The sequence below is a fragment of the Centruroides vittatus genome, unplaced genomic scaffold, assembly GCF_030686945.1.
Source record: "Centruroides vittatus isolate TY-2023 unplaced genomic scaffold, ASM3068694v2 contig_357, whole genome shotgun sequence".
Taxonomy (NCBI): Eukaryota; Metazoa; Arthropoda; class Arachnida; order Scorpiones; family Buthidae; genus Centruroides; species Centruroides vittatus.
The window spans coordinates 2257498-2283451 of record NW_027122180.1 but is presented as its reverse complement, the minus strand read 5'-3'; the positions used below and the strand labels follow the sequence as shown (position 1 = coordinate 2283451).

General features: G+C 25.0%; 1 protein-coding gene across 6 annotated transcripts in view; it reads right to left on the bottom strand.

Moving 5' to 3' along the window:
- The window catches only part of LOC136974839 (metabotropic glutamate receptor 1-like), a 106913-nt gene that overhangs the window by 59790 nt on the left and 21169 nt on the right, over positions 1-25954 (bottom strand). For all 6 annotated transcript variants that reach the window (XM_067269796.1, XM_067269802.1, XM_067269799.1 and 3 more), the window contains exon 2: positions 16225-17134. In XM_067269796.1, the coding sequence (XP_067125897.1) occupies positions 16225-16918 (694 nt within the window). In that variant the 5' untranslated portion in view covers positions 16919-17134. The remainder of the gene's footprint in view (positions 1-16224; positions 17135-25954) is intronic.

The following is a 25954-nucleotide window of genomic DNA, read 5'->3' as shown; positions in this document are numbered from 1 at the left end:
TCAATTTTTTTAATGCTTTGTTATCAGCCCTCATCAAATTCGCTCAGTCACTACAAAATCGCTGGTTTAGACGGGCAGATATACAACTTTAACGACTCCAATAAGTACTCTTGCATGAATGCAATGGACTCATATAAAACTAACCTCAACTAAATTTAGACTCGATAAAACAAAATTTTTTCTCTCGAAATTCCATGTACTGACATATTAAAAATCAGTGTTTAATTTATGTTATGATATAAATATAAAAAGTTCAGAAAGAAAAGAAATATATATTTAAACAGAACTTGTAACAAAATTTATTACAAATGCTTGAATGAATTTATTTAAGTTAAATAAACGTTTTATCTTCGATAAGGTAGGGAATATTTTTTAATGAAAAATTTACTCAACGTGAACTGAATAAAAATTGCTAAATGTAATTATAATAATGTAAGAGAAATTATTACAGATAATTTTGATAAGATGTGACATGAACCTTAACAAAGAAGTGGAAATGGCATTAGAATAGTACTGAATAATAAATACGCTTTTATGCAAATAAAATTCTTTTTAAACATTCACTATTTTTAGACACAAAGACGCTTTTCTAAATAAAAACAGTGTTATTATTCATATCACGATTCATTCATGATAATGAACTTTAAATAAAAACTAAGAAACAAAACAGAAAAATTTAATTAAAAAAAAGAGTTAAACTTTTACATTTCATTTAAAAAATTTAAATTAATTGTAAAGACTCTGACAAAAGAATTAAATCCTCGAAGTTTTACTAATAAAGAATCTATAAGCATAACAATGTACAGTATATTTTAGTCAAAAAATGAAATTTAGCTTCTTTCATTTTAACTTAATTAATTCCATTATAAATACGAGAATATCGTTATTTTCATTGTTGAAGAAATATAATTTATTATCTTTAAATCATTTCTCAAAGAGAAATAATTTGTTTTAATTAACAGTAAAATGATGAATAACTACGGAATTCAATTAGAACATACAAATTTGATTTTTATTAATTATAGTTTTTGTCATTTTTTTATTAGTAGTAATTTAATTTCAATATTTTAACTGAAAAATATTCTACTCAGAAAACAACAAAATAAAAATACCTATTTAAAAATTAATATTTTTAAATTAATGATTGTTAAGTTTATTGGCTCGTTAACTATTAAAGCGGCTTTAATATATCCAGATAAACAAGCCAATGATATATCCCGTTTTTTGTGAAACAGACTATGTCATTGGTTTGTTTATCCAGCTGTATTAAAGTCTCTTTGAGGCCTGGACCAACAATGGGCTAAATAAGCTCAGAATAAAATTAATTACTGTTAAAGTAATAAAGAAACATGATATACAAATTATAAATAAAATTATTAATTTTTTTCCTATATTACTATATTTTATTTTATTCTACTTATCGTTATATGAATTGATAATTCTAAATTTTCTTTAAAGTCATATAAAACATATGAAATGTTTTCGAAAATACTGTTTTTATAAAATTTAATGTCTTTACATTTTTTTATTCTTTATTGTAGTATTTAAGTTATTTAAATGCGATCTTGTCTATAAAAGTATACCTGTCTATATCTATGACTAAATTTGTATGTATTAAATTTTTTCTATAATTATATATGATTGTTAATTCAATTATTAATAATGTAAAATTAAAAAAGCATAATAGTAAAAATATATCAATATTATATATAATTAATACTTTATTTTATATATTGAACAAATAAGTTTATATGTAATGAAATAGGCCTTTAAAAATATTATATTTAGTTTAATAATATGATTCAATACAGCGCAGTCCCTGTAATCAACTGTAAGCCTACACTATTTCTTCTAATAATACTATAGTATATCAAAATATATATTTTATCTAGAAAAAAAAACAATTGATTTTTGTCTATATGTTCGTTTAATAACAAAAAAGCACAAATAAATAAAAATCATTGTCTTTCGAAGAACTTTCAAAAGGAAAATAAGACAATTGTACTATATATTTCAGTTTTTTTTTTTTTTTCTAAATTGTTGCAAAATATAATGATTTATCTCTGCAAAGCTTTGAAGTGATAAATAAATATTTGCTTCTCAAAGGATATTAATAAACAATTTAGTTTATGAATTTTACCTGCATGACTTTTTGCTCTTCATTTATATTTAAGCACGCAATAAAATTATTCTAAAATGTATGATTATTTTTGGTTTAATAAATTGAATTAAAAATGAATTATTCTAAAATTATATACTGTCAAATAATTCTCAGCATATTTTAATAAATTCTATAAAGTTAAAAAGCAGATATTTATTAAAATATTTTAAATGTATGAAATATAAAACTCATATGCATATATATATTTATAAATAATTCATAAATATGAGAGCCATAACCTCAAAGATATATTATGTGTGTTTATAAAAGTTTTCGAAAATAAAATTTTAAAATTTTATATATTATATATAAATGAAATTTATATATAATATATAGGTATAATATTTATAAAAAAATATATATATATAATAATAAATATACATTAGCTGTTTTGTATAAATAATTAATTTGAATTTTTATTATAATTTTTGTTATGTTAAAATTAAGTTTTTATATAAATTTTGGATCAAAACATTGGATCGAAAGAAAACAAATTCCTATCGACAGATACATTAAATGTGATAAAAATTAATTAATTTAGATTTAATCAATTGGTTTATTTTATTATTTATAATTTTTTTATCTTAATATATAATCTAACAATACATATATATTCAAAAGTTTTATTTAATTATTATATCTATTCAAATGATAGGTTTTATTAGTACTATAAACATTCAAGAATGGAACCGTAAGTCATTTGAAATCAAGAGTTTCGTGCTACTTTTAAATCTAAAAGCTTTTTATTTGTTGAAAGTGCTCGTAAATTTGCCAGTTTCTGTTGTCTTTGGTATTGTCCTATCAACTTATTTGTGTGCATTTATTTTTCTCTTTGTAGCTATGGTAACTAGACTTGTTCCCATTGAACTTTCACTCATGCAACGAGAATTGGACTTAATACTACTGTATAACGATAACATCCTTGTTTACATATTTCACTCTCCTCAAACAGATGACAAGTTGAATATTAACAGACTTTTCATCATTTAAGAAGAAATTTAGACTTTTGAATATGAAATCAATAGGTAATAATTTTAAATAATAAGAAGGACTAATAATATCATTATTTGATAGTTAATAATATTATCTATAAATAGCATGATTATTAAACAACCGTTGTTTTAAATCTTAAAATATATATCACAATACATAATTTTTTGTGTCTTTTCTTTTTGTGTTTTTTTTTATCATTCTGCTCTTTCACATTTCTCAAAAGTTATCCTTAACACGTGGGAAGCAACAAGTTGTGAAATATTTGCATATTATTATTTGTAATATAAAATTAATTTTACAGTTTGTAATATGACGTGGCTAATTAAATAAACTGAGGTCCAAAAGTTGCATATTTTCTTCGCATAATTTAAAACTGTCTGCTTGTTTTTCTTTTATATATCACGTACAGTACAGAATAAACAATATCATCAATTATTTACAAAGACAAATTACATTTAAAAGATTTATTTTCACAAACAGTATTTTTAATTTATTTTCTTCCATGTTTTGCTACAAGACAAAAACAATAAAAACATTTAAAGACTACGAGGACACTAGCTATAAATTCAAACATTATGATTTTATATGAGATAAAAGTATTTGAAGAGAATAAAATTTTTTATAGAATTATAATTTTTAATAGAATGAAAATGTTTAATTAGTTTATAGACAACTTCTATGCATGATAGAAAATTTCTATTAAGACAATTTTAACTTAATTGGTCATTTCTATATTAAGAAACTCGCAAAATATTTCTGTAAATAAATAAATGCACAGTGTAATAAATTATTAAATTGGATTAAGTTAGATTAATATTATGTAATATTATTCCAAAAAAACGAACAAATGAAGAAACAGAATGGAAGCGAAATTGATTTCATAAAATATGCAAAAAAGAAATTATTGTAATATATATTAAACCTTAGAAAACAGACAAGATATTATGACCTATTTAACTGGATATTCCACTTACAAATAATAGATTTCAATGAATAATACAGAGGTTTTAGAGGACTGCCGAAAAATTATCTTTTCTAAGGATTATTTATAAAATTTATACAGAGAAAAGTTAGTTTCAATCGCTAACATTAGTAATACCGGTGACACAGTCAGTAAAACAGTTAAAGAAATATAAATATTGGAACTTTCTAATTAATCTTTCGTGTTAGTGATCTGAAATGATTAATATGAAAGAATAATTAAAAATTAAAACAGCCTTGTTTTCGTTAAAATTTTTTCTAAAATTATATAATAAATTTCGATCTGCGATTGCGAAAAGTTGCAAGTAACGGTAAAATCATACGAATGTCTAATTTCTTTCGACTATTTTACATTAAAAATATTTGTAAACTTTTTATTTTTTGATTTCTATTCCGCATTTATCAGAATCTCCATAAAGTTAACATTATGGAGATTCTGATAAATGCGGAATTATTTTTATTAATGATTCTAAAACTAATTTTTCTACACGTCAATAATTCTTTTCTTCACATTTATTTTCATAAAGTTACCAAATTTGGAAACCTTCAATAAACAGATATTTTGATTGGATATGTCAGAATAAGAAAGTTTTAATTATGATCAGACAAACCATAGGAGACATGCTTTAAGAGAAAAGTTTCTAAATCTTAACGAGACATCGTTTAAAAATAAATTGAATTTAATATTATTGTTCTTCTGTAAATTATTTTTGTCTAACAGTTTTTTATGCTTAAATTAAATATTTTAATTATTTCGATTTTTCCCATAAATAAACTAGGTTTTGCGATTGATGTTAATTACAATTTGCCTACTCCTAAATTAAAATCGCAAAATAAACACTATAAAAATTATTTTTCTCAAACAAATAATTATCTTTTTAGTTTATAGGAAATTAGTTTCTTTTCTTTCTTTAGTTTATTTATAAATGTAGAAGTTTAATTTACCTGTTTTTTTTCTTACATGCTTTATAACGTATTAATCACAAATCATAAATACAAATATGAGTTTCCTTTTCTGAATACACAAACTTATCTGACACACGTGATTATTTCTTGTATCATATTGTTAAAACTATTAGACTTGCACCAGTTTGTTCTGCATCAAACTGATGCGAAAAATAAGTCTGATAGGAGTCTGTTAAAATACATTTTAATAAATTTTATTAACTTTTTTCTAAATTAACAATTTAGACATGAAATTAACATTTTATTATAGAGAAATTCAAAAGATTTAGGTATCAATTATAGTCTCTTTAAAAATAAAGTATTTATTTATCTTTATAGTAAATAAAAACAGTGTTTAGATAAAGGACAAAAGGATAATTCAATCTTCATTTCATTTCTTGTTTTATGATACTTATAACTTAATACAATGAAACAATGTTTTATTATATCTAAACACATCTCGATAATTGTTTATGAACTTCTAAAGTTTATGTATGAAGATTTATATATTATTTATTCATTATAAAAGTACAGTTGCATTCAAAAATACTTTAGGAGATTAACTTATAGAACTATCGTCTTCATTCAATGACAATTTATATATGCTGCTTGCAGTTTCTTCTATTGTAACTGGAAAGTGTGACTAACTGCTTTACTAAATAAGATTTAAAAATAAAAAATGCAATATCCAAAATAAAAATTTCATATCCAAGATAGAAATAGAATTTCTGTAAATAAAAATTTAATATCCAATATAAAAAATTGTTCATTCTTAAAGTATTTATTTAATTTTTTTTATATTTATAAGATATACAGTATTTCATGTATGTATACATACAATGTATACATACATTACTCTATACATTTATATAAAGATTTCATTTCTTTAAAATTATACAATTCTATAGCTATATAGTAATTAAGAATAGTATCAAATAAAGAATTGTATTATTTTATTAAATGTTTTGAACACTGTTATATATATTATATATAATATATATATTATATATATATATAACAGTGTTCAGAATCTTTTTTAACTGTGAAATTTTTTCTAAATTACAACATATGTCACATTACAGAAAAATCACATTTTATTCACGTATCAAAATGTTTTTTATAGGCTAACTGCGATGTTTTATGTGTTGTCCACACATAGCCTACAAGTCTATACTTTAAAATATACATAAGGTATTTATATTTTTATATGTTTGCTGAGAGGTTCAGAAACATTCAATGGCGGCTCTTGGCGTTTAATATGGAGGTAATTGTCTCAGGAGAGCCGCGCAGACGTAATCCTAAAAAAATCGTATTCATTCCATATAATGTTTTGATCGGCGGTGATTTTTGATAAAACATTAATTTTAACTTAATATTAATAAAAAATAACAGTGCCGGTCAAAACATTAGATAAAATCAAAAAGATTTTATTATGGTTGCGTGCTGCGCGCCTTCCTTCAAGTTCACCCCGTATTAGACGCTATGAGCCACCATTGCAAACATTCAAACAAAAATGAAATCTTTATATAAAGTAAGAGTAATGTATGTATACATTGTATGTATACATACATGAAATACTGTATATCTTATAAATATAAAAAAAATTAAATAAATACTTTAAGAATGAACAATTTTTTATATTGGATATTAAATTTTTATTTACAGAAATTCTATTTCTATCTTGGATGTATACAAACAATGTATTTTAATGTATACAAAATACAGAAATGTAAATAGTTATGCATTGTTATGTGTTGCGATAGGCATGATATATACGTATTTACTAAGCTTCTAAATATCACAGAAATCACAAGTATACATATAGAACTAACTTAAAGTCTTTACACACACACATGTATATATACATATTTGCAATAAAATGTTTTAGATTTAATATGGATTATTTTTATTTTAGAATGCAATACGTTCTTGCTTTTCGAGGTTTTTCTTTTTATAAATATTTTACAAAAGAGCAGTTAACTTCGTGAAAAAACCGCAGTAGCATATATTAAAATGTAAATAGAAATGATTGAGATCGTTAATTAACATTTCTTTAGTTCATTGGTTCTCAATGTTTTTGAGTTATTACATATTCATAAGTGTTGGCTGATCCATCACTATGCAGTTTGCCATCAAAATTGTCTTATTCATAAACGCTGAACAACTTTTCTTTTCATGTAGAAAATATACAAATAATAATAATAATAATAATAAATAGAGAAACAATTAGCATTCTTTGATTATTTTTTAGAATTTTGTGACACATCTATGAGAAGTTTGTGGCACACCGGTTGAAACCTCTGCTTATGAACACTAAATCACAAATATTTATAAATAATACTTGTATAAAAAAATCAAAATAATAATTTTCAAAATTTTGTAAAATATTTAGAATTTATTTTCGGTGTAACAATTCCTGTAATATACCACAACAATTCTATTAAGATAATTAAAAATGGATTAAATTTCCTAATCATAATGAATTACACTAAAGTTTAAATATCATTTGTGAAAAATTAACTAGATGTATAAAAATTAAATGAGAATGATCTAACATTATGCATTAGTTATTTTACCAGTGAAGTTTAGAAAACTTTTGCACTTATAATTATTACCTGATTTATAAGCAGATTTTAAAATTTCTGCATATCTCAAAAATAAATTAATTGTGAATATCATTAACGAATCAGTACTAAAATATTATTAAATTTAAGTTTTGAATTCAGAACGATAAAAAAACAAATATTTATTAGCATTGTAAATAAGGTTTATTTCCTTTTTTTAATTTAGTAAGATCAATGTTTACTTGATTTGCGTAAGTTTAATTTATATTTCTTTTTATTTTATTAACACATAACGAAAATGATTTTGTTTTAAACTTCATGTTTGAACTTTGGACAAATTAAAAAATAATAGAAGTACAACAGCTGAATAATCAAAACGTAAGTAGACTTTATTCTATTAAAAATACCAGAATTACTGGACGATAATATTTTCTTATTTTTATTTTGTCCAATTCATAGTCTTCTATTATTTGAATTGATAAATTAACATTTTCAATAATTGTTTATTACCTTTTTGTTGTAGTGTATATCAGCGATGTGAATCTTTTCCCGAAGATGGATCAAAGTTGAATTCGAAATTTAGAAAAATTGCTTATTTTCGAATTCAATTTTCAGTTCAAGGGTTAAATGTTTAATTTGAATTCATATAATTCAATAAATAAAGTAAAATTTATATGCATTTTGCTAACTTTTATTGTTACTCTATATACGTGAGAAGGAATTAATAATGTGATTAAAACGGAAACAAATATTTCGTTTAATGAGAAGTCTGCTGTTGTTTATTTGACATTTTTCTAAGGTTTATAATTAGTAACCTTTAAGACTTTTCATGACAGCTTTAGGATCACGCTTTCACATTACATATACAATGTTTTGAAATTTACCAAATATTTTTATTCCGCGGGTCTCTGGTTCGACACTGCTGTATATAGTTCTTACAGAATTGAGAAAATTTATTCAAGAAAATTTTACCCTTTTTACATGTTTTCCAATTAGAAAAAGTATTTACACATTTATAATTGACGAATTTACTGAATATTGTGTTGTTTTGATATTCTATTAAAGTAATACAATTTCAAAACAACACAGACTTATTATTTAACAGTAATAAATAACTTAATTTCAATTTTAATAATATTTTTATTATACTGAAAACATAAAAATTGAAATTAGCAGGCATAATTGAATAAAAATGTTTCATTAACTAATAAGGATATTAATACGTCATTGTTTAAAAAAAAAAATTACCTATCAAGACGGTGATACACAGTGGTGTAAAAGTCACAAATTTTCTAATATTTAATAAATGCTTTTTACAATTTATAATAAAAATTGTTCGACGTTACATTCATCATCTTTAGTGGTAAAGACAAATTTTGACGTCATATAAGACATTCTGTTCATAAACTATTTAAAACATTACTATAAATCGTACCAAAAACCATTTATTTACAAAATTGAATCTTAATACTTTAGGAGGGATAAGTAAATAAAATACTTTGAAAGAGAACTTTTAAACTTTCTTTAAAAAAAAAGGATACGGTGATGTTAGAAGAATGTTTTAAATATCTTCATAGGATTTATTCTAAAAAGTTTTCTTGAAAAACTTCTGCGAAAAAGTTTTCCATTTTTATTTTGCGACTTCGGGACTTATAAAAATTCTCCGATCTCTAACAGAGCCGAACTGATTACTTCAGATAGGTAAAAAAAAGTTTTTTTTTGTGTAATATGGAGCCATTTTATGCCAGAACGAAAATCTCTAAAATTATTAATAAACTGATCAACTCAAAATGTATTCAAACTTTGGTAGCTTTCTACACATCTAGAGGACACGGGTTTAATTTTAGACTTTATTTGCTGAATTTTACAAATAGGAAATATGTGAACTGAGTGAATTTATAGTTTTTAAATATATACATTCCCTCAGGAAAAAAATGCAGATAATTTTTACAGGTTTATTACTAGACAGAATGAGCAATATACTACACAATATTAATAACTGGTCGGGATTAAGGTTATTAAAAAAAAATCGAAAACTTTAAAAACGGTTCTAGAAACAAGTCATGGCCTAAAACCCGGGTAAAATCGGTTCTGAGGGCAAAAATAACTATTTTCTTTCTACATAATAAAGTAGATGACATTGTTTTATTTACGTATAAAAGTATAAAAAGGGTAGATTTAAATTCACAATTAACTTGGAATTGATGTTCCCACCAGTGACTGAGTGGATAATACACTAAATACTGGTCCTGAGTTCTCGCTTCTCCAACGGGCTGGCCACGAGTTTTTTGGGTTTTTTTCAAGTTTATAACACCTAAATAGGGGAAGTTTTGCATGGAAGACCTCCGGGAAGATATCCCCCATCGGCGGATCGCCCATGTGTTGCGTTGCCGTAAACAAATAAACCAGAATTGGAATTATTTTATATTTTGGGTGCATAAGTTTTTATTTTAAAAATAAAATAGTAAAAAAAATCAACTTTAGAATCCCGAAAGAAAAGTATTCATTTAAAATAAATATGGCTATTAGCTAATCGCGAAAAATTACCACTTTTAGAATAGATAAAACACTGTACAATAAATCTATTTCGAAATGCATTGAAATTTTAAACCAAAAAAATTCGTAACTTTTAAGAAACAAAAAAATTATAATTTATTAAAACATAAAGAACTTAGAAGATAATTATATACGAGCGAAAAAATTAGGGCCTTTTAATAAAACGGAAATATATTATTTTTATTTTGAAAATACCTCCTTAAAAATTAATGAGCATTGAACGTTTTTTTGGGGGGGACATTCTTGTCCAAAGCTTAGTCTAAAAAAGCCTGAAGCTGAGAAAATGTGTTCAGGTTCAAACGCTGGTTGCTTTGACGTAAATAATGTTTGTGCAAAAGGTCTAGGCCTACATTTTGTTTTTGTTTTATTTATTTATTTTTTTTTATTTCAGTTAAGATAGCTTCATAGTATTTGAATTCATCATTCATATTAAAATTTTGTGAATTATTATTTTTTGGTGTCAGTTTGTTTTTTTCATCTCTTTCATATATTCTGGCAAAAGGTCACTTTACTCCGCTGTATCGTAATTTTCACGCGAAGAGACTAAAGACTGAATTTTTCGTTTCTAAATTTTTAATAGGAAAATTTAATTTTTTTATCCTTTGAAATAAAATTAAAACTAGATGAACAGTTTATATTTTGCGTTAGTTTTCCTTTTAGATAATAACTAAGAAGAAACGAAAATTGTGCATCATTTTACTTTGGTAGAACCGGGTTTTACAATTGGTTTCCGGTTCTATAAGTAATTTTCAAAAGCGGGTTAAATCCGGCTTTTGAGGACCAGTTGTCAACCCCAGTCGAGGCCGAAAATGTAATATAAAGCCACGAAAAGTTACTTCTTTCACAAAAATATAATCAAATCCATAGGGCCATATTTAACAAGAGTAAATGTTGTGAAGTATATAATAGAATAAATAAAAATACATATCTGCAGGTTTACAATCCATTGTAAATTACACATTCGATTTCTTTGAAATGACACTCGTAAACTGCTTGCAACATTCATGCAAACAACTGACATGCAGTTCTAGCAATGATTGCATCACGACTAGAGATTCACTATAAGCTTTAATTCGTGAGTTTATCCATCATCCCTCATTATCGTTTACGATTGTCGTTACTATAATAAAATTCCCTGTTTATCATTGTATTAGTGCTCATAAACGAACTTGATTACAAATAACATAAAAGTTTGATTCATTACTGTTAGGAAGTTGTGAATGTGACCTTTACCCTTGAAATCGTCGTGCCCTCTCCGCTGCTATGCGAGGGGTGAGTGGAGTTTTGTGAACTCTGTTAAGGGAAAGTGGTACTCCGGTCCTCACTACAGTTTGAACGTGTGGGCTCTGACGTACAGTACATGTACATTCCTTTTTAGTCCTCTTGTTATTTGTCTTACCTCGATACCACCCTTCATCATATCTACATTCTGGCAATTAGCGTATTATTTTTCTTTATAAAATTCATTGTCACTGTACAACGTTGGAATCGAAAAAAACGTTATTATCGTAATGACAATAATAAGTGATTAGAATATCATAGCGAAGCGACAATTTCCTGTAAAACAGTGGAACAATTCAAAGCAATTCTTTAATACCTTGTACAATCTTCTCTTACGGATACGTACGACGATACGGAGCGGCATGAAGGCATACCGGGCACCATATGCTTGCTATCATGATAGACTTATCCAAAGATGTTGCAATTGCCATTCCACACCCCTCATACTCGTAGTTGGCCGAACTTAGCCTCTCATCCAGTCCCGCAAATACTCGATGGCGGCAAATCTTGGTCTGTCTGGCCAAGAATGTATGGAAATGTGATGAAAACATTCCTAGAAAGCTCTATTCGTGTGCGATCGAGCATTATCTTGTTGGAAAATGCTGTTTGCAGTTCTACCATCACGAGGCACCACATATGACAACATATGAGGGCACAGAATTTTCTGAATGTATTGCTGTGCTGTTAATGTTTCTACGCCATTATTAGTAATGACCAATTGACATAGAACTGCCTCCCCAGACCACTATGCCAGTAGTGAGAGTAGTATGTCTCTCAACAATAATGGCGGAATTGAAACATTCATCAGTTATTCTTCACATTCTAATATGGCTATTGTCTATTACCAAACAGAACAATGCGAACCAAAGACGATAAGTTGCTAATACGTAGCAGTCCATGCTTCTCTGTCACAGCACCATTATAAACGACGCCAAAAATGGCAGAACGTATAGTTGTTGCCGTGCATGCAAATTTACCTCAGCTATTTGTCTACTAGTGGTAGGGGAAGTGACAAGGTTCCACTTTTCTATAGATGGTTGGAAAAGACGTCGTTGCAGCTGTCCGTGCATGTGTCACGATCAGACAATCATCTCTCCTGGTAGTCTGTTTGGGGTGTTCACAGCATGGCAGCCAAATAAGTGAGCCCTGACGGATCCATTTATGCTCCCGTCCTGTATTCCGTTCTGCCTGATTCTGACCTGGTCGGAACGATCCAGATGATCAGTAATTCTACGAAACGACCGTCCAACTTTTCTTACCGATGATGTGGTCTTTCTCAAATTTCGTCAGCTGTGTATAACGTCATTGACTGCGTCGCACAGACATGCTTGGCATTCAAAGACCTCCAAACAGCAGGTATATTGAAAATTCTGAACATAGGAAGCCTCTGCGAGCCTTTATACAGGATAGTGATGTAGCGATTCTAAACATTCTGATGGCATTACTCGGCGTGCAATCAGACACAACTCTAATGATTTATATACCTGTCTGAAAAAAGCTGCATGTTCTAATTAGATAATTCTATCCGCTTTGGGGTAATTTTTTTTTCTATCTTTTGTCAATAGTGTAATTATAGAAAATTTAAAATACATTCACTTCTATAATATCAATGGGATGAATTAACCACAGCGATAGTATATATAATATGCTGATATAAATCTAATGAATATTTTTAAAGCATTTAATAAAAATATTCTATCTATAATTATAGAAAATTAAATAATTTTTAACTTTCTAACCTGAATTAAACTTAGAGAAAACTAAAGAGTAATTATTATGAAAATTAAACTAAAACGTGCATAATTTCATCTAATATGTGGAATTATTTAATTTTTAATTTAATAAATAATTAAATAAGTCAAACTTCATTTTAATCTTAGTTCAAAGGCAGAAAATATTAAAAATATGTTCATTTAAAGCTTTATTGTAAAAGTTATTTTGTACATTAATTAATTTCATATTTTTTCTTTCTCGTTTTATTTTACGTAACCATTATTTACTTCTCATTTAACTTCAATTATTAAATAAAATTGATTTTATATATAAAAGTACTCGTTTTACGTAAAAAGTACATGCTTATTTTTTATTTTCAAAAAGTACTATACTATTTTAATTACTAATTAAAGTAGTACTTTTGAAAATTATTTTAAAGTTTATAACTAAATTTTTGTTTATTTATGGTTCAGTGTATTTTGACTTGATGATAATTTTATAATTATATGAATGCCTTACTTTTATATTTTATTGTATTTTTAAAAAAGAAATTTAAATATATATTTATATTAATATGCAACTTTTAAATGAAACTTATTAAATTTCTTTGCCTGTTAGACAATATTTTTATATATATTCGTTACAATACAATACACGTACTTTGTTAACCTAGTTGTTTACTCGAAAAAACAATATCTCCTAGAAAAATTTATTGTTATATAATTGTATTGATTTTTATTTTATTAGTTAATATCATCTAATTTTAAAATTTTGGTATAGTCAAATTTATATTCTTTTTTGATAAATCTATTCTTCAAACAATATATAATTAATAAAAAATAAATTTTTAATTGTTGAAATAATTTCAATTAACTATTATTTATTATTTTATATTAACTGTAAAAGCGCTAAAAATAATTTCATAATTCTAATACCGTGCACTCTTGTTAATCTGAGTTAATTATTATAAAATATTGTACGGCATAACGTAAAGTTCGAATCAGTGAACTTATACGAGTATACAATGAAAACGAAGTCAAGAAGGACTAAAAACAAATACATATATTTAAACTATCTTTATACAAGCTTTTTTAAATCTAGCATTTAGCAGAAAATCGAACGAAATTGGTTCGGATTAGCGAGAGTGCTTAGACGTGTTGTATAATAATTGCATTGAACACACATAATTTTTCAATATGTCTAAAAAACACTCAAAATATTTACGTATACGTATAAATTACATGTTTATTCTTTGTAAACATATAATATGTCAATATTGACTATTACATACTTTTATTTGTTTTTTTTATTTTAGTTCATTAGGAAAAGACTAATTGAGATTAAAGATTTACATCCCCGCATAACAATAAAACTGTAACAATAAAAATTAAAAAAAACAATAAATATAAGTACTCTGTGCAGTACACGGAGTTCTGCCAAAAAGAAAATTAATTCGAAGAAATTATTTAAAAATTGTTCTGTTTAATTAGTTGATAATAATTTTAACTTTCGTAAACATAAAAATGTGATTTATATTATAAGACAACGACTTATAACGTGATAATCATTATAATGCGATCATTTCTACAAAATAGAAATACTGATTTTATAAGAATTATAAACAGATAATTATTTACGACTATTAACTTAATTATTTGTATGCAATAATTCAAATAACGCATTAATACATATATTAACTAATCAAGAATATGAAAATATAACAGTCATCGAGCGAGCTTAGAAGGATTTAGAAATAAAACCTGAATTCAGAAATATCCTATTATAAGTCCAAAAACAAAAATTTCCAGACATAAGATTCAAAATAAAATATTAACATTTGATTTAATAATATTTTAAAATTCTATTGAAGAGAAAAATCATTAAAATAAAAATTAATTAACGTAAAAATTAAGAATTTCTCTTAATTTCGGATTTCTAGAATATATTATAAACTTTTAATCTTAATCTTCTCATTAATGATAAACTTATCAAGTATATATAGATATTGTTTTCAGTAACAAATTAAGTGTTTTTGATGCACTGAACATTAAATTAAACTATATTCGATAAAATTGTGAATTTTTAAGAAAAATTTATATGAAGATTTTAAATGCAGAATAAAAAAAAGTATTGTTTTACGTAGTAGGAATAATAACTATTCATTAGGCCGCAATCAAATAATTAAATAATCTCTTAAATCATGTTAAAGCATTTCAAAGAAGAAAACTATTAAAGATAAGTACTTAAATCGCATTTGTTTTGACATCACTTTTAGAGAATCATAAGAAAATCTTGTAACTTCATGAAAACACAGTTAGTTCAATAGGAGACATTGAGCTCAATCGTTATCTCTTTTTAGATAAGAAAGCTGCCAAAGAGGAAGTAAAAGGGAGTTGACAAGGTGTCTACCAAGCTCTGTTATCTGCGGTCAGCTGACAAATGACGTCACACGCACGGTTGGCTACACAAATGATCCATGATTAGAAGTAGGCATTTCTCCAAAACAATTCGCTTTTCTAACATCAACAATGAACTATTTTCGGCATTTTCAATTCTTTAAATTAAGAAATGAAAAAATTGATCATGTAGAAATCTACTTTAAATTGTTTCCGGTTTCTTTGTTTTTTTTCAGTGTTTTTTTATATTATTAATTTTTAGTACAGTATATTAAAATATCTTTACAATAATTATTATTGTGCAAATTATATATTCAAATATATAAAACCTAAAAAATATTGCAGAAATCTCATTAAAACTATTCGAGAAACGAAAATTATTTTATCTTCTAAATAAACTTTTGAACAGTTTAAGCAGTCATGAATATCACTAAATTATTAATTTGTAATTTTTATATTATAGCTATTTATAATTTAAGTATTTTATTTTATTAGACAGTAAAGACGTTAGTGTTTGTTATTTACAAAAATAAATGACGAGAAATAGTGCATTAAAATTTGTTTAGAATTATATCAAAGTAAGTAATTTCTGCTTGTCAAAATAGGAAGCAAATGCACTTATAAATGTACTCACCATCTGTATGTACCGCTGAAACATACGTCCAGTTGTGTCTTTTGACTATGTCTACTAATACTTTTGCTTGGTGAAAATCAGACGGAACGACACGTAGAAAATATTTGTAAAAGCTTTTATCACTTAGATCTTGACTAGTAGCAGAATAACCTATTTGTGGTATGTTGAACAGTTGTAAAAGATTTTGCACTTGAATGGTCACCGTACTTGAACCGGGACCTATCACTCCGACTAAGTTTTTGGCAAGTTTTGGAGGTCTTGGACACAAAATTTCTCCTTCAGCGATGGCACTTGCATTAAGGGCAGCGTCATCAATCATAGCTATATTATCCCTGATAAATTCTATACTTTGTTCAAGAGCAATAGGCGAATACCAGCAAGAATCACGAATTTCGATACCTAAAGTAATGTTAGGCAAAATAGAACTGTTTCTATTGATTTCATCTACAGTTTGGAAAGCCGATTCCACGCGTTGGATTCCGTATTGTTCTCTAACTTCTCCACAAGTTCTTGTCTGCGCTTGTTTTGGACCAGGAGCAAAGTGAACAGAGAAAAGAGCACCAATCATTATATCTCCAGGCAGAGTTACAGTCTTTCTTTGGATTTCGGGTGAACCCTTTGTGATATAGACAGGTCCCCAGAGGGTTAAAACCCCCAAGATCGTCAACAAATTTGTCGACAATAGAAGTAGCATCGTCTACTTCGTGTGATCCATGAAACTCTCAATGACATTATCACTTCATTAATTTTTTCATGGATAATTGTATATGTTAAAATATTTTTGGTACTATCGAAACAAATACATTTTATACGTATGAATATGATTTGACTTCTTCATAGGCAGCAACATGCTATACTTTTTAAAATTGGCCATTGACCTTACGTGTGATCAGACACTTCTCATCACTACCTGAAAAAAAGTAAATAAATATGTAAAATTTCAAATATATTAATATTATAAAAACGAAAATAAATTATATTTAAATTCATTTTTTACAGAAACAATAGAGTATATTTATTTGTTGTAAAAATTATTTATAAGCAATCTAAAAAATATTTTATAAACATATTACTACGTATATTTTAAAATCATTCCTTGGCATTAATACATATCTAATTGGGACTTTATGTATACAGTAGTAGGAAAAATTAAAAAAAAAACGGTTTTCTTGAATTCGACAAAAAGAAATATTCTGTTCCTTAAAAATTTAAAAATATTAAATGAAAAAGCAGAAAAAATTTCATAATTTCGTTTTTCCCACACTTCAGGAACAACAGAGCGAAGTAGACCTTTATTTGGAGAGTTTCCAAATAAATGTCGACTTTACTACGTAACTTTGTTGTTCCTGAGATATGAGAAGGACGAAATTATGAAGAAACTAAAAACATTTTTTCAGTTTTTTTCTACTTTTTTTAAAAATTAAAGTGAATTATCCTTCATGGTTTAAAATTTGTATTTCAAAATTTGTCTGACAGATTTACTGATTGAAATTATTGGCGACAATTACATACTTCACAATTTTCAATAGAACAATGGAGAATTTTTTAAGCTGTTGAGATCCTGTCAAATCGTTTAGAAATGTAAATAGAAATGCACCAATTTTGAGAAGATTTAAAAAACGTAAATTGTGTTTAATAAACTGTTTCAATTAATATAAAATTTAACAAAAACATTTGTTCTTAATAAAATTACTTGGTTTTAATTTTTACGGAAACATTTTAATGGTATTTTAATATACTACTTAAAATTTAAAAATTAAATTTTCAAACAAATTTTGCTTCGTCAGGTTTTATTATAAACTTTATTTATATTATATATCGGGTTATATATATGGTTAGATTAAATTCAAATTACTAACTAAACCTTAATAACATATTAATAGTTATATTACTATCCTTGGCCTTATTTAATCGAAGGACTACAGAAAAATAACGAAAAATTTGCAAGGAACAGTTCATAATTTCGAAAAAAAACTAATCAAGTAACACATATAAATAACAAAATTAGAAGACAGATATCAAAAACTTGATGAAGAATTGCGCTATTATCGTAAGTACTATTAAAAAGTGAATCGTTGCAAAAATGATGAGAACTTTTTCACAAATAACGAAAACATTTTAAGAAATAAGACATTGGCTGCGATTTAATGAGATGCTCCTGCAAATATATGGAGTTAACGAGAAGTTTTTCAATTTTTATATCGCTATGTTTTTGCTATTTCAAGTTGTTATTAGAATAAAATAATAACCAGCTCGATAACTGTTTATACTTTTACTAAATTAAAACTTAAGCAACGCAGAAATGATAATAAATTTATTATTACTTGTATTATTATCGTCCTCGCGTTTTGTTTACGATTATAATGCGTATTATGTAAACATGCATTATAATAAGTAAGATCTATAATTTTAATTATATCTACCTACAAATAAATTACATTTGTGCAATAAGAATATTGTATTGTATTCCATTCTTTACTGCTATATAGACTACTTATAGAAAGTAACCGACTTTCACTTATATACATGTACTGTACAGTAATGTACAGTACAGTTCATTGATACTTTAAAGTTCGTAGGATATATTATACTGCAGTTAAATTGTTATGTATCTGTAGTACGATAAAACATACGTAAAGTACACAGAATACTTCAAAACACAAAACACAAAATTATAAGTAAAATCGGCGATAAATCCATTTATTACTGAAATATTTTTTTCTAGTATTTGTCTTGACATATTCTAATCGTGAAATAAGTGGTTCCATTAATAAAACATATTCCCCATCAATGAAATATGTTTTATTCTCACTTTTTTCTTCAAAACTATTGTAAAAGCGCAATTTTATATCGATTGTCTTCTTACTTTTCAATTTGCATGTTCTTTAATAATTTTTTTCTTGAAATTTTGAAAAGTTTAACTATTTCTTGCAAATTTTTAATTATTTTTCTCCAATTTTTCTACAATAGTACCAAGGACTGTTATATCAAAATTCGTTTAATAAGTCTAATAGTTTCTATTAAGTATTACAGGAAAGAAGAAAACAGTAAAGAGTGGAAAATAGAAAACTGGTAACGGAAATATTAATTAAGAATGATTAGACTTTTGAGTGAATAAGCATCAGATAAGATATAAGTATTAATTGAATTTAAAAAAAAAGATAAAAATGTATCAATGAACTTAATTTGTTAAATAAATTTTTTTATTCTTTGTACAGTATTTTGCTTTAGTTAAAATCGCATCATTTAATTTTATCTGATATTATATCACAAATTATTATATTAAAATTACATTAAATAGTATTTCATTATATAAAAAATAATTTAATACCTAATAACTCATTCAGATATCCATAAATTATTATAAAATACTTATGCGAGTAAATTAAACAGTAAAATTAAATAACACTAAAATAAACTTATCTTAATATTTTATTTATACAGTCTAAACCTGTCTAAAGCCTGTCTAAAATAGAATCTAAAGAAAACTGAAAAAATAATTCGGTACCGTGCGATTTCAGTTTACATAGGTGTTACTGTATTACATTAAAAATTGTAAAATCTATATAAATATAAACATTATACAAATAAATATTTAATTAAATAAAAGTTATTTTGAAAAGTTTATTGTTTTTTATGTTTTAATTTTCCCCTTTATATTCAAAAGATTTAAAAGGCGTTAAAATAAAGTTTATAGTAGTCCATATACAGAAATAAATATTTAACTAAGACAAATTATATGTTAAACATTATTTATAATAATGTTCTATTAAAGAAACAATTACAAATTCTAAAAATAAAAATCTATAAATTTCTGTATCTCGGTTCATAAACTTTTCCTTTTAGAAGATTTATATAACTTCCTTATTTTATTTGTTTCCTCGTTCTAATAAATTATTAAATGATTATATTACATCACCTATTATCTTTTGTTCTCGACGTAAATGCATACTGGATATAATTTTCTAAAATAAAATTCATTAAACTATAAATTCAATGAAAAAAAGCCTGTATATTGTGAAATCTCAATCAAAATTAGATAAATATTTCAATATAATTCTTGATTTTAATGATTTAATATGAGCGAAATTAATAGATTTAGTAATTAAAAAGAAATAAACTAGCGCATAAATATGTATATTTCGTATATTTTAGAATAAAACTTTTTAAAATATTTTATTTATAATTTACATTTCTATCAAGTTATATAATAATTGTTGAGACAGTCATAATGCTTTTTCCTCCAAGCACATCAGTAGATGTATTGTTTAATTTCTGCTATAATAAAACGAATACTGGAAATGTATTGAAAAACGTGACTTTGAACATTAAACGTGACTTTAAATTTCAATTTAGAGAAAATAATCAGTCGGAATTAGAGAATAGTGACGAGTAGTTGAGCGTAATAAAGTAAGAAGTGAGAACAATAGCACAGACCGATGAAGCTGGATAACCTTAACCAAAAATTCTTTATAGTTTCGTTATGACTACTTTAAATTGTGTTGTTTGTTTTATAACTGAAATATAAATTTTTAACATAAAATAAAATATTTATATATATATACAAACACATATATACACATTTATGTGTACATAATTAAATATTTTATTAATTTAATTTTGATTTAATTATTACATTTATACTAAATTTATTTTTATTACTTATTTATAGATAAAGGTAATACGAGAAAAATGAAAAATTGTCAATCTACCATTAAAAATTAGTACAAGTTAATGGGTTGTACTACTTGTATATTCCATTCGGATAATGTAAAAAAAAATTGTAAAATATATAAAATTAGTAACAATATTTGAAATATATCATTATAATTTATATATATTTTGAAATACATTAAGAGTCTAGTAAGTCTGCAGTACGTAGTAGCCTCTAATGTAACTACATTAAATAGAATCAGTCGATTTGCGTAACCAAGTTGAAATCCCCAATATTGGATATACGTTGAAAGCAGTACGACGAGACATCAGCTAACAAGAAAACGAGCAAAATTACCAGATATTTTGTAATGCACTAACAGATCTTAAAGAATTTATTTAAATATTGAAATTTTTATTAAGATAAAATTTGACATTTAATGCTATGATAAAAGCAGAATTTATCTGACGGGATGAAATAAACTATTTCCTAATTCTAGATGCTGATAGCACCTGGACGACAAAGGTGCTTTGCAGTAATCACATGTGCCTTTGTGCTGATGATTATAATCCGTGATTTCAATGGCTTGTATGTCATAATTTGAAAGAATCATCAGTCAATTTAAATATTAAATCAATTTTTTAGGTTGTTTTTAACGTTTGATTATAATAAGACTTAATTGAAATCACTTGTTTGACACAATGAAATACATTTAAATCTTTATGAAAATGAAACAGTTTTAAAGGCTTGAATATTATTAACTCCATTATATAATCATATTATTTACTCAATGATCCTATATTTAATGTCTATCAGTTTTTTTTACAAGAATTCTTTCAAAAAAGTCGTTTTGCTCGGTTTTTTTATTCAGTATTTAAAACTCGGTATTTTTTTATTAAATTAATATCGTAATTATTCTCGATAATCTGAAATTAATAGCTAAGATTAAATTAATAAAAATAATTAAAATTTTTAAATTATAAGTTCATAAATGAATTAGAATTATAAACTCATTTGAGTTTATAATACATAAGAATTCGATTCTGTTCAGTTTCTTTCTTTTTTTTTTTTTTCTTTTTCTTTTTTTTAAGACACTGAGATCAAGGAAAAACAAAACTTTTATGTATCTTAATAATCGATGCGAATGAATTTTATAAACTTTTTATAGCATTTTATCAATAAAATCGAGTTTTATTTTTCGAAATAAAAGTTGGTCAAAACCAATCCATAAAATTGATATTTGTTTGGACACACAGATGGACAGCTTGATTAATGCTGATAGATATTCACAGCATTGATTCTGGAAAGGAAGTAAAATCTAGATTGTCGAAAGAATAAAAACATTCGTAGATAAAAGAGAAAAAATAAACAGCACTTTGTGCTTAATTAAAAATTTAAAAATGTTGTTTTACTTACTTTACTTCGTAATTTAGCTTATACATTATCTATATATAATGAAGAATTATATGTAATATATATAATTCTAGAATTATCTTTATATACTATCTAGAATTTTATTTTTTAACAATGAAAGGCGGTTTATTTTGCAAAGGTGGAAAAACCCATCAGCCAGTTGCCATCTCGCCACGCCGTTCAAGGTCATATCATTTAAATTATGTAACTCACGCCTACGTTTTACTCACCAATTTACTAAAACATTCTCCAACCTATATTTTAATTAAATATGTTTTACGTTGATGTTATTAATAAATAATGTAGCTAATACTTTTCATTAAGAATGTTGAGATATTTATATTCATATACATTAAATGCATCTTATGAATTTGAATATTCTTTAACATGTAGAATAATACAAAAACGTCATTAACTCAAATATTATATAAATTTATAATTATTTAAATATCTAAATAAATTTTGAAATAAATACAGAGTTTGTGTGCTTCAATAAGAAATTTAAACGTGTAAAATATTTATTGAAAGTTTATTCACGATATTCTATTCTAATTTCTTAATTTAAAAAGATATTTTCTGAAATTCACCCTTAAATAGCATTAATTTCTTATTCATGATTAACGTATCAAAAAAGTATTGTTTGGGACATTTAATACCTCATTACCTTATTCTTAATTGTTTAGATGATGAAGTAAACATTATATTAAAGTTAACTAAAGCTTAATTCAATTTGAGTATTTAAATGTGAATTAATATAATTTTCGATAAAGTATATTAATCTAAAATTTACATATAAATTTAAAGTATGTCTTCTTTACAGCTTTTTTTTTTATAGATCCAGATAGAGATTTCTAAAATTACAACGGTTTTGTTGTTCTCTACCTTATAAAATTATTCTTAATTAAATATAATTTTAAATAAATCATTTAATTAATTTAACTCGATTATTTTAGAGTTTAAACAGAGATTACTATGCTAGAATATTTATCTGCCAAACTACATATATGGTGCTTGATCGACTCCTACCGCATATACAGTTGAATAGAGATCAACTGGAATCGATTGAGGATCTTCATATCACACGCCACCGGAACATTACTATATTTTCGATTCTTTAAATTCGTAATATCACAGACAAAATAATACGAAATATTTTATCGAATAATTTCAATTCTGAATTTAATTACTAACTCTATGGTGCTATTAGTACAATATACAATATAATTATACATCAGATTTAAGGTTCATTGTTGTGTTTTTAATATAATAAATAGACCTAAAATGCTTTACAGTATGAAAATGACGATATATTAATTGATAAAATCTAAAATAGACTATTCCTTTATGTTTCTGCATCTTAATTGATTAATTGTAACAAATTAATGTATTAAGTTAAGTATACACAACTGAAAATTCTATATAAATTATTTATTAAATTTTTATCACATTATTCAAAATAGTTGACTCATACATATACGAAGATTTTGATTAAATTCGTGTTCAAAACAATTCAGTCGATGTTAAATCAAAGGTAAAATTCTAGTAATATTGTTCTCCGAGTAACTCAGAGCGAGCTTTCGATAACAAGCAATTATGTTGTTAGTTCGTCATTTTCGTATTTTGGAGAATAGTCATTAATGACTTTCCACCGACCAATTTTCTCATCTACATTCGCATCAGATTCTACCAGTGCTAGATATGAAGCGCAACAACGTGTAAATGTCAGACATTTATTTCTAGTGTATTTCAACGGAAATTGAACGTTTAATATTGATAATGTGAAACGAAAATTAAAATTAGTGGCGTTCATATATATATATATATATATATATATATATATATATATATATATGTTTATTATAAACGTTAATTTATTTAGCAGTATGAATTATATAAGTTTAAATGCCTGAATGTGATTATTTCAATAATTTAATTAGAGCACAAAATTATTTTCTAATATAATTTCATTTTATTGAACAATAAATGTGTTTTATTATGTCTTATCTTCCAGTGATATTATCAGACTACGTACTAAATAAATTAGCCCATTAAAAATAAAATAAAATTAAATTAAGTTATAATAAAATACTTTTAAACAAGGTATAAAATTTTTCACTAAACAGTAATTTAAATTTTTATAAATAAATTTTAAAATAAATTATCCGAAAAAACACAACAAAAATATTTATAGTACGTTGTTATTAAATAAACACGATATTATTATTAATTTATGTTATGATGACATCATTTATAATTTATAAAGTTAGATATGAAGCTGTTAAAAAAACTGATATTATTTTTCAAGCATAAGTGCTCGCAATTTATGCGATGTTATTTCTTACAAGTAGGGAGAATATTACGAAAGAGGAAATATTTTTGCTTTTAATGGGGCGAAAAACATTGAGTTGTTTTTATTCTTTTCGTATGATGGAAGAGCCATTATTTGACTAATACTCTAGTCATTTTTGTGACAAGTATAATAACTTTATAAATTGTTTTGTTGAAAATCTATTTGAAAGTTAAATTGATGACCCTTGACTATAGAATCTTCAATGATGTAATGTATCGTTATCATTATAATAGAAAATGGATAGCAAAGATTCGAATTAAGAATTTCTTATATTCAATGAATAAAAATATTAATCAACTAGTTTAGTTTCTATTTATATGTGTACTGTACTTTATCTGCCAAATAATAACAAGTCTATAAAAAATTTAGTACTACTTATAGAAATTCTCAAGGTTATGATAAATGCTTTTCTCCTTTACTTTTCTATAAACCAAACTTTTTCATTTATAAATTTTAGGAATTTTCTTTTATATAAATTCTAGTAATATCTAAAAATAAATTATCGATTGAATGAATTGTTAAAAAAAATTTCAATAAACGAAGAAAAGAATTTGCTATTAGAACGACAAATTCAAGCACATTTTAAAATCGCACGATAATTAATTATTATTGTTACATTTAATGATCTTTTCAATTGCATCTAATAAATTTAATTCTCTTTAACATAACAAAGTCAGAATTTGTAATTATAAGTTGATAATTTATTTCAATACCGCTTCATCAATTTCAAAATTTTAATTTTCAACATAATTTTCGACAAAATTATATTAAATCTTGCCATATGAAATTTCAATCATTATAAATGCTTACCATATTCTTGAATATCGCACAGGAACGACTAAATTTGCTTCATAATTAAGACAAACTTTCCAATTAGTAAACTGTTGTTCTATTTTAATAAACAGTCTTTCATGAATAATAAATATTTTTAATTTACTTCATTATCCTCTAATATTTTGCAAAATTTAAAATATATTAATAAAGCATAATATTTATTTTCAATTAAAACTGTTTAATTTCTCAATATATTCGTAATATAAGCAATGAATTACAACATATTTTAAGCATGAGATAAAATTAAGATATACATATAGTTCAATTACAGATTATAATTACCACTTCATGAAGAGATATAGTTCATTTCACGTTTTATATAATGGGATAATAATTATATACCCGCCATTTTCTGTGTTAATAAATGATAATTACAATGGTATGCCTATATCATATTCAATTTCTAAACCAATGTTTTATTTTAAACGATTATGAAACAATTACTAGAGAATTTATCAGATGGAAAAGCCAATAACTTA